Here is a 13,812-nt window from a genome sequence, read left to right as displayed (position 1 = left end):
CTTTTTCATCTGCTTTTTGATTTTGATGTACTGCAGTTTAATCACAGTGAGATCATATTTACTCTAAGGCTATTGTTTGCATGCTTTATTTTTTCCTCCCCCCCCCGTTGATGTCACAGAAGGCACACAGCCCTTAGACAGATTTGAAAAGGCCTTTTAAAGTCATGGAACTAGATCACACCCTTCCTTGGGTGGGGGGAAAGGAAACTGGTTATGAGGGTAAAACATACACAGAAAACTTTGCGAGTTAGGGTGTGGTGGAATTTCCCAAAGTATTAATAGGTCTTGAAGGTAAGTCAAGGGATGTGGTTTGCATTCCCAGAAAGAGCAAAAGAAAATGGCATTTCAGCACTCCTGTAAAACCCCAGAAACTCAGAGGGCAGGGGAATAAGATCAGGATATGTCATCAATGGATCCCTGCTCTGCTTCACTATAAATGTTACTGTCGCTAATCATATCTGCCTTCTATGATAGCTCCAAAACGGGGTGGGTGGTCTGACAACACAGGAGCAGCACGCATTAGTCTCAGGGGTGTTCCCCAGGGCTGAGCGAAAGAGTATTACCTCAGATATGCCCTTTTTTAGCATAGCTATGACCTGTTGCATCTCACTGCACAGACTCCAAACAGAAGGTTGCTATGTATTAAAAGGGAGTTTCCACTTCTGTTAAACTCCCCCTACATGCTCACTGAGCACCTCAGAGGTTTTGTGCAATTCAAATGGTGTTTGTGACACAATACATCCATCTTTCACTGGATCAGAAACAGAAGGGGTAAATCAAGTCCTCATTTAACATCTGACCTAAAATTATATTTCTATAATTACTTTTGTAATGCCCAGGAAAGCCCCCCCCCCCCCCCCCCCCCCAACAAAAATAAAATAAAACTGGCCAAGCCAAAACCCAAAACTCAATCAAGAGACAAAAGAATATCATCCAAACAAACAAACAAAGCCTGGCTTATTGTCCTTCTAGCCAATGTAGAGGTATCTTTTTGTTGCTCTTAATAGATAGAGACAGAAAATTTTCTTTTCAACTCACTTGTCCAGTCTGAAATGTCAGGCACAGCAATGAGCTGATGCACTCAGTGCAGAACAATGAAATATTTTATTCACACAGGCCAAAGCTTCAGTTAGGATCTCTTGCTCTAACCTTCATTTTCACATTTTTCCTTTTTTACTTCCCCCCCCACCTTTTCCACCCTCCTAATTCCTTCTTTTGGATTCATGCATTTGGATTCCTTCCCAAGTTGCAGGTTCACCGCTGTGCCTCAGTTTCACAAAGTACTTTGCCAACTGCCTACAAAAAACTGGATACACAAATATCTCCTATTTGCTTGAAATGGAACAGCTATGCTGAAACAAAAAGTGTTCTCAGACCAGAGAGCACTCGCTCGCTCACATGTTTACGTTACATTTGAATCCCAGTCTTGGGCAAACTGATGGACCACATCAGCATCTTGAGCAAGAGTGTGAAGTGCCTGGGCCCTGGTTGGTCTGCTCACTGCCTGCCTGCCACCCCTGCTGCATAGAGTATTGTGCTTGCAAAAACTGACTGAGTATATCCAGGGCGTGACATCCATAATGCCTACTTCGGCTTACCCAATGTGAACCGGTAAGGAGGGGACATTCCCATTTTTCATCCTTACTTTCTGCGTAACTGGTCACACTACAAAAAACCCTATCCAGAGCAAACTCTGAAATTCAGGCCTCTCAGGCCAGACAGAGGGGCTGGGACAGCTTGGTGGAACACTGAAATAAGACACTTGCCTTTCTCCCCTGCAGACCCAAGGTTTTCTACATCACAACCTCCAGGCAGCTTGGCATACTTTAGCATGACTGACAGCCTCTGTTCCAGAGATGCATGGGACTAGACGGCAAGGATACTTAGGGTGGATGAAGATGTCCTCCTTAAAGCTCTGCTCAGGCTGTTAACCTCATAGCTCACTCTCTCATTAGCTGTAAAATCAGCCTTCCAAATCCGTGCATGGAAAGCTGCCTTAATTTCTGTCCAGCAGGACTTGTAATTATTTGGGCTAGCAACACTTGACAAGAAAAGTATCTGCACTAAAACAAAACTTGTTTGGTTTTTTTTTTTGGTGGAAGAAAGCAAGAGAGTGCCTAAAAAGTGGAATTGTGGGCTTTGCCTGTAAGAGTCAACTGAAACATTACTATGCTGAGCATTTGCAACCAGGCTGCCTCTTTTGTCATTAGCTGTGAGCCAAGGAAGTTCACAGTTCCCAGAGCCAGCAGGCAGACCCACAGTCTGAACGAGATGCTAAGGGCCTTTCAGAGTCCTCTTGCTTAAGTTGTGGTAACTGGAACACCCTGGTAGTGCAGCGAGCTCTTTCATACATGTTGTGGTAGCGCTTCCTGCCTCCTCTCTATAGCTATTGACTGAAGATAAGAAGTATGTACCTGCACACAGCTTGTTGCTGCTATTAGCTGTTACAGGTCTGCACACATGTGGGGGCTGTTACGGCCAAGTGGCAAGGCACCATTTTGCAGTCCATTCCCCATGTCAGTGCCCACAGGGACATGTCTAAGAACATGCCAGCGCAGCTTTCTGTGTACTAGATACTGCCTTTGCTGTTTGCACTGCCGCCTTCTGCGTTTGAGGAGACCAGCAACAGACATTTTTCAAGGCTGAATGTCTTACTCAGTGGCCTCTGTCAACTTGTATTAAGTAGCCGTCATGAAAAGTTGCTTATTATAGATAGACCTGCTACCTACTGTGCCTCAATAGTTTCTTTCCTTGCAAACACAGCACAATAAATTCTTTATTTCAGGGGCAGTGACAGTGAGAAACAGAAAAGGAGATGGGAGCTAAAAAGCACCAATGTTAAACTGTCCAATGACTCTTTCACTGAAGCCCTTCTGTCAGAAGGCACAACAGAGCCTGAACTTCCCTCTCTTCTACCAGTACTGCTTGTAGTCAAACTATTTCTCTCAAAATAAAACTCAACTCTATTGGATTCTCAGAAGATCGGTTCTTCAGTCTCACAGGCAAATCATTACTATTAGGCCTGTTACAACCACAAGGGTACATAAATGCTTAAGCTTACTTTGAAGTGACAGTGATTAATTTTAAGGAAACCTAAAGCAGAAACAAGGGGTAATGAGAGAGGGGAATCTATTAAAAATATGCGATGGATAATCCATCACATAAAAGAAATCCAACCAAAGTGAAGCTACTGGTTTGTGCATAGACACTCCTTTGGGGTGTCTCTCCCTACCTTTCCTTCCTTTGTTCCTCTCTTCCTTCCTTCTCCTAAGCTAGCTAAACATGGAAGAGAAGCCATTTTACATTTTAAGAAACAGTTTATCCAATAATAGAAAAAAGGGGTCCCACCCTTTTTCAGTTTAAGGGCAGAGGTGATTTCCCTGCTTCTATTTTCACATAAACTCTACACATAGGAAGCAGTATTTAAAAAACAAGACAAAGCAGAACAAAACAACACACCCCACCAGCCAAGCACAGAGCAGAGATCAGTATCCACAAGCCTGCATGCTCTGGAACATCCTCATATCGCACCTCTGAGGGAAGCGACTTGAAATTCTTTGAGCTTATGGTTGGTTGAACCTTTTCCTCGAGTGTTCATTCATTGCAGAGCTGGCTGAGGAGTCAAGTCGGCAGCCCTACACTAGGAGCTTGGCACCACAACACTCAGCCCTTAAAGAGTCCATTTATTTAATTTCATAGCGTGTCATTTATTATTCCTGTTTGCTTCCATGGCTGTGGGCACCTCACACGCTCTTGTTACCCACGTCACTGGATGCGTTTACTCTAACAGAAAGACTAGATGTTTCCACCACTCTCCTTAACTCTTGCCTTTTCTGCCACTCAGCCTCATCAACAAACAGCCTTTTCATCCTCCAAGCCACGAATTACAGAATTCTATCTGTTCCCTTCGTTGCAGAGAAGGCCAACAAAAACACATCATATTTTTCAAGATGTTTTCATGCATCTTTATTCAGCTGCAGGCATGTTAACCACCAATTGCAGTCAGTTAAGAAGAGAGGAGACACCTTTGACTGTTCTATAATAGACCTCATTTATGGATCTGAATCTGGCCTGTAATCCCTTCAGCATCTGAGAAGAAAAGTAATTTAGGATTGTACTTTTTTTTGCTTCAGGTTCTCCAAGTAGAACAGCTGACAGCTTTCAGGGCAGCACCTTTTGCTCTTAGTCAGGTTGTACTAGGACATGCATCCTGGACGCAAAAAGAGAGGAAAATCTAAGGTGTGCAGAGAATACAAATTACACCTTTCCACGGTTTATCTAATGGACTTGCAGCTGGCATTAAAGGAAAATTTGGACAGAAGTTTAAAATCCCAGGTTCACTTTACCTAGAGAGAGCTTGAAAGCTTTACTTTTGTCTCAACCAATGTAGAACGTTGGGACCACAGGCACTGTAATCTGCATTTAATCTAGAGAATATCCATTCCAGTTTTAGTTCTTTTAGACAGTTTCTGACACAAGACATTGACAAAATCTGCTGAGCCTTTTCCTCCAGCACGTTCTAGCTGAAATCCCCAGGTAGCAGTCATTAGGGTCAGGCTCCCTTTCACTTTGACCTGCTGGTGTCTGGAGTAGTACTTTATTTAACAGAAGACTGAAAAACTTCCTTTTTTTCCGTGATTTTACAGAAGATGCTTTCTACTGCACTCAAGAGTCCAAGGTTAAGAGGAATTTAAGCTTCTTGAGAACAAATGTTTTTTTTTGTTTTGCCTGTACAGAGTATTAACACAGTGGGGGCCTGACCCTGGCTTCGACTTCCAAACATTCCAGTATTACTAGCAAGGCTTGAGGATACAAAAGCTGACCTGAATCTTTCCAGTCAGCGATTAGTTGTAGAGAAGCACTCATTAATTGGAGTATGGCTGCTGTAACACAGAGGACTCAGGAGAGTGGAGCTGTATATAGACCACAGGTACTTTCAGATTTTGAGAGCACCGCTGCACCTATCATGCAGCTGATTTAACTGGACCGAAGGAGAGCAACAGAGACTTCCATCCTTAATCTTGTTTAAAGAAGGTGGTAGCTGCCAGTATGTTCATTTTACGAAGCACAGCTGATTTCTATGGCAAACCAAAATTTTTTCCCTATCTAGGATCAGATCGTTTCTCCCCTGCCATTACATAACTTGAATTTGTAGTTCTGAATCTATTGCCCTCCTTTTTTTCCTCTTTGTATTAGAAATATAAAGGGACTTCTGTGCAGCTTGTCTTGGAGCTTGTTTTGGCAACTGGGAAGTTTCTCATCAGCCCTTTCTCTATTGCCAATTTGTTTAGGAAATGGATGAGGGTTTTTTAGCACTTAGTCATACAAAAAGGTCACTGCAGTGCCTTTGCCTTCTCATATCAGATGTTAGTGCTTCTTTGGTGCCTATTTCACAGACAGATGAGTGACAGATCCATGCCTCTAAAAGCAGGTCCAATTAATTCCAGATAACCCTTCCCAGCTGATGAGTCCGATGAGAGAGAGTGTTGTGAGATGTGAGCTATGATGCCCACAGTATCCAAGAGTTATTAGAATTTGTCAGATCAATCCAGATAAAGCCTACAAGTGTTGAGGGGTATCTTTGATCAGGACTTCTTTCTGTGTGTGGAAAAGTAGAGACTATCATTTTGATCATCACAGCAGGTTAAAGGTACCTCTGTGGTTTTCAAAAGCTTTCCTGATGACCTTCTGTGGTGACAATTTCATTTTTCTCAAGACTGACTCAGCTGACTAACGAAAGCAACAGTGCCACTGTTCCTGAAGCTCATATTAAGAAATCCTGTGGAGGAAGAATGAAGTCAGGGAAATACTCAAGACACAGAAGGTTTGCTTAGCAGGAACAGTGCCTATGTTGCTGGCAACAAGCAACAGTGTTTGTGGTCCCAGTGCTTATTTGCTTATTTGGAGGATTATTTTGCCTGCTTCACTGCTCCATCAGTGACTGATGCTGGTGGCATGGTTCTGGGCTATTTAAAAGGCCTTGGGGAAATTGCTGTGAAACAAGTGCCAACCAATTAGTATAATTCACATGCTGGTGCCTGAGTTAACACTGACAACAAGAATCTGAAGCTGTTTGCAGCAAAGTAGTTCTTGAAGCACATCCAGAAAGTATTAACATGCTGCACGCCAGGTGGTGGGAAGGTCACTGGGACAGAGATAATGAGCAACTGGAAAAAAAAATTCACATGGGAACTTTTATCTGCTCTAATTCTACCACCATTCCAGCTTTGTTCCAAGAATTGCTTTGCTGTAAAAGCTAAATCAGGCTTTTCAAATACCTTTAATCACCAAAGTATAGAAGAATAAGCATTTATTGTTGATTTTGCCTGCTTGTTTTGTGTCCCCCCTATAATCTTCCTTCTTCTTGAAGGAACATCCTCTGCAAAAGTCTCCTTTAAATAGCCAGTTGCACAGGCTGAGCTAGTCACGTTAGTAGATTTCGCCTGTGAAAGACACATTAGAAAGAAATGTAGAAAGGTAAGAGATTAACTTGAATATTCAGATTAGACAGGAGCTTTTCTTTTCTGAGCTCCTTGGGCTCAGCTAAGCAGCCAGGTCAACACAGCAAGAGCATAGATGTAGTATTCAAGAAGAGACCACTGGTTTCGACCATGCTAAAGAATAGTTTTACAGTTCTGCCAAGGCATGGACAAAATTGCTCCCTGCTTTATCTCTATTCGCATTTCTTAGTGTTGTTGACTGATGAGCTGAGTAGGCGTACATCAGAGAGAATAGTGGGCCCCAGTGCTGCTGTTTACATGGGAGTTCAAAATGGCAGTCCTGCTTTTCCAAGCCAAAGCTTAATTTATACTGACCTCACTAATGGTGCTGATGAAAGGCAAAGCCAGTGTTTCTCATGCATTTGAAAGCTGATCCCCCATTCAGAGAAGAGAAAACTGATCTCGCGTACCCTGTTTCAACACCACATCTTGGAAAAAGCATATTCATCTACCTTTTATGTGATATCTGAGCTTCCCCTTTCTCCATCCACCAGTCAGTCCTTCATACAACCTCTTGGCGTATGCTACACTTAAAAGTTGAACTGAGCAAGGTCAAATGGAACTCTGCTGTCTTGATGAAGCACAGAGATGATGGGAAAAAAAAAAAGAAATCAGTGTGTGTCAATGGGACAAGATATAACAAGTGGGGGATAAAAAAAAAGTTTTGTTATATCCAAGAAGGAGGATAAATATGACAGATAAAACCACTAAACTGTACTTGACACTGTCCCTTTAAGAGAGGGAAGATAAATCTTCAAGGCAGCTGCATATCCTATCTTACAGTGGATTAGCACCATTTCAGTGTGTGTACTGCATCCAAATACTTTAGCTAGAATACTCCAGATCCAGGGCTCCCTATATTTTTTCAAGTGCTTACAATTACTTTATAACCATCTCTGCTGACCTCCTTCAACGAAAAGCAGGCAGGCATGGAGCAGTTGTTGCCAACGCATTTGGAAACACCACCAGAGCCAAGAAATTAAGTGTTGACGGCCTTTGTGAGGGGTCCAAGAATGTCAGTACAGACAGCCTGCCTACTTTCCATCGAATACCTAAGCTTGGTCAATTATTCAGAACTGGATGTGCCATACAGGCCTGCCAAGAAAGAGGGAAGGGAGCTGATTCAATCCATGAGAGGAGATGGCGCTTGTTAGTAACACATCTGTACCTCACAGACCACAATCTTACATCAACTCAGAGTTGGCTTAACACTTCTTAGCAGAGGTACTGCTGGTAGCATAGCCACAACAAAACGGAGGTCAGGGCAAGCTGCAAAGCCTGCCTGAAACACTAGGCAAATACTTGGGGGTAGACCTGTGTGAAGTTTCCTATACCAACATTACTGCTCCACTTGACATCATCAAGCAAAATGCATATAAGTATGCTTAAACTATGTTGACACAGGTCAAAGACACTCCTTGGCTGCCCTTAGACTCCTCCCAAGTTACACATAGATGCACTTTATGGTAGTGTTTGGTACCTAAATTCTTGCGCTCTTTGACATAAAGACAGGCCCACATAGATTGGTACAGCTTTCCCAGTGGCAAAGGCATGACTCCTCTGGAGTCACCAGACATTTTTTAAATAATGTTCTCTTCTAGATCTTTCTAGAGTGGGACTCTGAGGAACCTTGTCCTTTGAGGTTGGGTTTTTTTGGTGGTGGTGGTTTTGAGTCAGCGAGGGGGGAAGGAAGCTTTTTACCTATTAAGCTAGTACTATGCTGCACTGTGCCACCAAGGAAGTTTACGGAAAGAATGAGAAGGCACAGAGCTACATACCGACATGAGCATTGCAGTTCAAAAACTATGACATTTTGTCAATTTGTATTTTAGGCTGGTTTTTCCTCACAAGGTGGTCTACAGATCCCTGACATTAAGGAGCCTGCAGGTGGCAGCTAAGAAAAGCCAGCCCGCTGTCTTTACACTAATGGGATCTGCACCTCTACTGGAAAGTCTTTTGGGACCCTGCAAATGTAAAAGTGTTTGGAAACAACTGCTCTGGATTATGTCCCTGAGAGTCTCGTTCAAGTTTTATTTTAAATATCAGCTGGCTAGCTGTGGCAGTACACAGAGCATATTAATGGGGAAATCAATGTCAAGAGATGAAGGTACAAGCCCCCAGTCACAGGAAGAGAATCTCAATGCCAAGAGCAGAACTCTCCTGACTTCTGTCCAGGTGAACAGACCATATAAAGAGCTTCTATCTGACCTAGTGTTACTGGAAAAGTTCTCACTAGCAGTATTGCTAATGCATAAGCCTCTCATTTCTCTAAACTGGGACAGAGGAATTCTGTGCTGCATTATTTTCTGTGTTATTTTGATTTCCTGCACACTTCTTTTTCAAATTCAGTTCTTATTTCTCTCCCCCTAGAATGTGCTTGGAGTTTTAGAAAAATTCTAGCTTGTTTGTTCATTTGTTTTTCTTGCCCTTCTTTCTCCACAGAATCTTATGGCAAGAGCCCTGTACGATAATGTCCCTGAATGCGCAGAAGAGTTGGCCTTCCGCAAAGGAGACATTTTGACAGTGATAGAACAGAACACCGAAGGTCTTGAAGGATGGTGGCTCTGCTCCTTACATGGCCGGCAAGGCATCGTTCCAGGCAACCGTGTGAAACTCCTGATAGGTCCAGTGGTACAGGACAGTCCTGGCCAGGATATGTCCAATTCAGGATTGATGCATCAATCCTTCAACCAGCAAAAGATCTACCAAGTGCCAAGCTCACATGCCTCAGCACGGGACCCTGTCTACCAAGTGCCACCTTCCCATCTGAATCAGGGAATTTACCAAATACCCACTGGTCACGGTCTAGTGGGACAAGATATTTACCAGGTGCCACCCTCCATGCAGAGATGTATTGACGGTCCAGCTTTGACTAACAAGGTGCGTGCATTTGCTTTCATGTCATAGCTCCAAAGCAGATTACTTGTGCTGACCACCAATGAAATGGTTAATGTCTAGTGATAGCCTGTGGTGTGTGTGTGTATATATATATATTTATCCTTCCTGTAACTTAACTACATAAAGTTACAGGATTAACTTTACTGCTGTGAGAGGAAAAGAAAGGCCCAGTTCTTAACAGCTTGCTTAATTCACAGCTGAGATACACAGTAGAGCATTTTGGAGCTGTGCTATTGCAGCTCCTAAAGGTGAGGGGAAGTATGTGATCTTGTGTCCTCACAGGCTCCCTAGGGAGGCTGAAGCACATCTGGCCTATGGCACTCCTGCATTATACGCTCAAAAGAGAGCTGCTGCGGTAAGATATAACTCTCCCACAAATTAATGAACAGTTACATCATCTGCCCAAGTAATTTTTGTTTAATTAAAAATGATGTACTGCCTTGCTGCAGAAGTCCCGATGGGTCTAAACTACTAAGAGAAAGCAGTGATTGACGAGACAAGGGCCATACTTGGAAGAGTGAGGGAGCAAGAGGATGGTTATAATGAGGGATGTTTTAATACCAAACCTAAAGTTTATGAGAGTGCACTTGATTTTTATCTACAGCTAAATTTCTTGATGGAAAGTGGGAGCTGCAACAGCTCCATAGTGCAGCCATTGTTGCAGCAGCTGAGAGCTCCCAAAGCTCCAGTGAGAGATGTTGCGTTACGTGGGTCCCCCCTTATCCTGCTGTCCCTCTCAGGCTCTCCCCATCTCCTATCACTCCCTCAATTTTACCTTCACAGAGTACGTGCCAGGCACCCTGGTGGCACACAGTGCCTTCGTGGCTGAAAAGGGTTAGGGAAGGTACCTGAGGGAGAAAGGAGATTCTCCCGGCCTTCCAGACCCCTTATTGCCAAGCCAAGAAGAAGTTCCTACAGTCCCTCCATTCCCAGCTCAACAGCTCCAGCTATTAGCATCCTCCTTACCTTTAGAGCTTAAAGCATAGCATTATATCCAGTTTATGTGAGCAGATGTCGTCTCTGTCAGGAGGTTCCTGACTGGTTTAAACTTTCATCTCCTAATTTAGATTGGAAAGACAGTCTGTTCCGTGTTTTTCCCCCTGCCTCACCCCCAACTCAGCCTTTTTAATATCAGGCCTTTGGAAGATGTCTTCTGATGCTTTTATTTCCTTGCTATAATTTCATTTTCCTTGATAAGAATAAATGGATTTTTTTCCTTCTGAGCAAGAGGAAAAGATCTGTGAAATCATTCCAAGTCAAGTTAGAGAGGCTTGTTTGCTCAGCTTTTCCACAATTATGCTTTGTAGGGTGTGCAGGAAGATAAAATGAGAAAATTGCACTTGCTGCACAGGTAGAGATAGGATCTTTGTTGGAGCAATTATGTGAGTTTTCTTAAGAAATCTCACATCTTTTCTCTCCTTTTCTCCTTTCTCTGTAGACTAGATATAGTGAAATCTTTTTCGGGGCAGTACAGTTTACCTATCCACAGTAGCATTTAGATATCCTCCAAGGTAGTTAGTGAACACCTGGTAAATAGCCTATTGACGTGACAGCACAGAAGAGATCACATTTCAGTGTATGTCTGCATGAAACATTACAGTGCTATGCAGAGATGCCTCAGCTAGCCAGCTTGGGCCACAGGAGATGCACCGTACTGCAGAGCCGCACTGAAGTCTGTTGGGAATCCCAAGATACTAGCTCGGAATAAGTGCTATGTACTTTAATTTTAGGACCTGACCTGCCTATTACGTGACCATTAGCATAGTTTACTTACCATAATGCAAGGGTGTGTGTACTCTGCACAGCGTAAGCCTGAAAGGAAAAAATTCTCCAGCTGCATGAAAAGTCTCTTCTCCCTCTCCCCACCTCTACTGAAATTAATAGGACATTCTGCATAAACCTGGTTGCTACAGGGACTGTGTTAAAACCCTAGATACACTGAGAAAATTAAAACAAAGATTTCAGTTAAGCGCAAACTTCTTGATGAGATGCAAAAATCAGAGGCATGAAAGCACCTGTTTTCTCTAAGTTTCTGCCTAGAAATTTTTCAGCAAGTTTGAATATGCATTTTTCTGAATTCAAGTCACCTTCTTTAGAAAATTAAGACCATTTATTTGGCTCACTTATAACTTGTTTCATTTAATTCCGTGCAACCTATGAAAGGTCAGCTATGCTGCATAAAAACAAATGGCTATGCTGCCAACTGTAGAATAAACTAAACTCGCACATTTACAAAGCATTTTACCCTCAGCAAAGTAGCTACCAACCTGCTTAGCACTAACCAATTCTTGTTACTTAGGATAGGATCGCTTTAATCCTGACTTTAAATTTATTTAGCTTAAGAGTCCTGAGACTCAATATTCACTGTGTATTAGCGGAAGGCTTGCTGGATGGCAAACCTCATGGCAGAGCCCTGCTGGATCAGAGGCAGACATGTCTCTAGTCCCTTGGAAGTGTTCAGTTCTACACTAAAAAGAGCCCTTTGGGATTGAAACCATGATAGACAAGAGAGAACTATAGGGTTTTCTATCAGGGTAGAGTCTGAGGTAAAACATACTCCATTCTTCATCATCCTAACATTGCAAAAACTGATTTTTACTGCTACAGCTGCAACTATCTGCTAATGCCTTTGTGAAAGAAAAGCCTAATTAAGGGGAAGCACTTTAGCACTTGTCTCCTTTGTCTGAGGAAACTGTCTGTCTTCCAAATCCTCCTCCTCTAGGGATCAGTAAAACAATCCTTAGTATTAAGGAAAGCCGGAAATCTTGAAGATTTGATTTTGGGAATCTTTGCTTTGACTTCCAAAATGATGAATCTCTTTTCTCAGACTTGTGACACCTGCCCCAATGGCTTAAGTGAGCCACTCTGCCTTACTATAGGAGCAGAAACGGCTGGTCAGCAAGCTGTACATTTTGGCAGTTTTAAGGACGTTGAAAGGTTTTGCTATGCTGCCGTCCTATACGTAAGCCTTCTCCCTTCCCATAGCAGTAGCTAGAGAAGACCACGTCCTCTAGACACCATTATAAGCAGGACCAAGCAACAGTTTTATCCTATCCATTTCTGTGCACGTTTGCCTGTTTTCTTTGTGCGAATGTGTGGTTTGGCTGCCGTACAAGTTTTGCAGGCAAAGCTTAGGAGCTGCTGTCAGGTAGGAATTGTCTAGCCTCAAGCAACAGTAAATCAACAGCAGGCATGTTATAAAGCTGTGCTGAGGTAACGCATCTCATTAGCCCGAAAGGCAACGCAAGTCAAAAAGGAGTCCTGAGGCAGGTAATTATAATGATGAATTGATTTTGGCCAAGCTAGTTGTTGACAACAGAGCTGTATCGGCTCCTTCTATCAAATACAAATATCAGCTTCTAAAACTTACCCTACAAATGACAGAGATAATGAGGGATGATTTAAAATTAGCCTTGGTTAGCCCCAAGCTTTTATAGCTGTGCTGCAAGTTTAGTCACAAAATGGTTACACCCCTAAGTGTGAAGAGTGTCTGAGGAGCATAAAGATATGAAAGCTGTATCTTAGAATTTATTCTTTCTTTTTGTGCTCTGCCTTCAAACTTACTCTCTTTTGCTGCAACCAGCAAAGAGAAGGAACCTTCAGACAAATCTGACATTCAGGAAACCTGGGTTTTATCCTTGCCATAGGCTTCTGCATAGTCTCGAGTGGTGTTTTTGCACCTCAGCAATCTCATCTGCAAAATATGTGGGGTAATTATGAGGGAATTCGTTCTGTACAGACTGCTTTGAGAACATCCTTTGGGAAAGGTGCTGTCAAAGCACAAAGTCTGTTTTGCATCTGTGATTAATCATTAGTTCACACATGAGCTTTAAACTGGGGAAAGCTACATGTAAAAAAAGTCACCACTGTAATTTAAACACTTTTTCTGGTTCAGTGTTTCCCCTAACGGATCTGTTGTACTGTCTCTGCCATCCTGAAAATAGCATTGGCCAAAAAGTTTAAGGGAAACATTTCCTTGTCGTAAAACAGTTTTGACAAATTCTGAAAGCTTTCTGTAGGAACCAGTAGCTTTCAGAAAAACTTTTGATCAAGGGAAATCAGCACAAAACAGAATATGAGGCTGATGCACCACAGCTGTTTGACCAGGGTAGAGGCTGCACTGCAGGGGTTACCAGCCCTGAACCACAGGTCCCACAAGACATGGACTAACTCAGGCAAACAGAGATTAATGCCAACTTGGAACACATCAGCTTTTTTGTTTGTTGGTCTGTTTGAACTAGAACTTTACAGTTCAGGAAACACTCAGATTTATCCACCTTTTAGAAGCGGATAAAGCAGAATAGGGAAGGAACTCTCATTCACACACGAGCATCCCTGACCTATTTCCAAGTATAAACATGCCCTTGACAGAAAACCCCGCCATCCTGCAACCTCCACCTTTTTCAAGAGTTCA

The 13,812-nt window shown here is 42.8% G+C and overlaps 1 protein-coding gene across 1 annotated transcript in view; it reads left to right on the top strand.

The window, feature by feature from the left end:
* The first annotated feature begins 8,946 nt into the window (after window positions 1-8,946).
* Window positions 8,947-13,812, top strand: part of NEDD9 (neural precursor cell expressed, developmentally down-regulated 9) — a 23,645-nt gene continuing 18,779 nt past the window's right edge. Inside the window, exon 1 of the mRNA XM_009326473.1 lies at window positions 8,947-9,380. Within this exon, the coding sequence (XP_009324748.1) occupies window positions 8,949-9,380 (432 nt within the window). The 5' untranslated portion in view covers window positions 8,947-8,948. The remainder of the gene's footprint in view (window positions 9,381-13,812) is intronic.

Source organism: Pygoscelis adeliae, unplaced genomic scaffold (assembly GCF_000699105.1).
Source record: "Pygoscelis adeliae isolate BGI_AS28 unplaced genomic scaffold, ASM69910v1 Scaffold186, whole genome shotgun sequence".
Taxonomy (NCBI): Eukaryota; Metazoa; Chordata; class Aves; order Sphenisciformes; family Spheniscidae; genus Pygoscelis; species Pygoscelis adeliae.
Note: the sequence above shows the minus strand (reverse complement) of the source record. Positions and strands in the feature narration are given on the sequence as shown.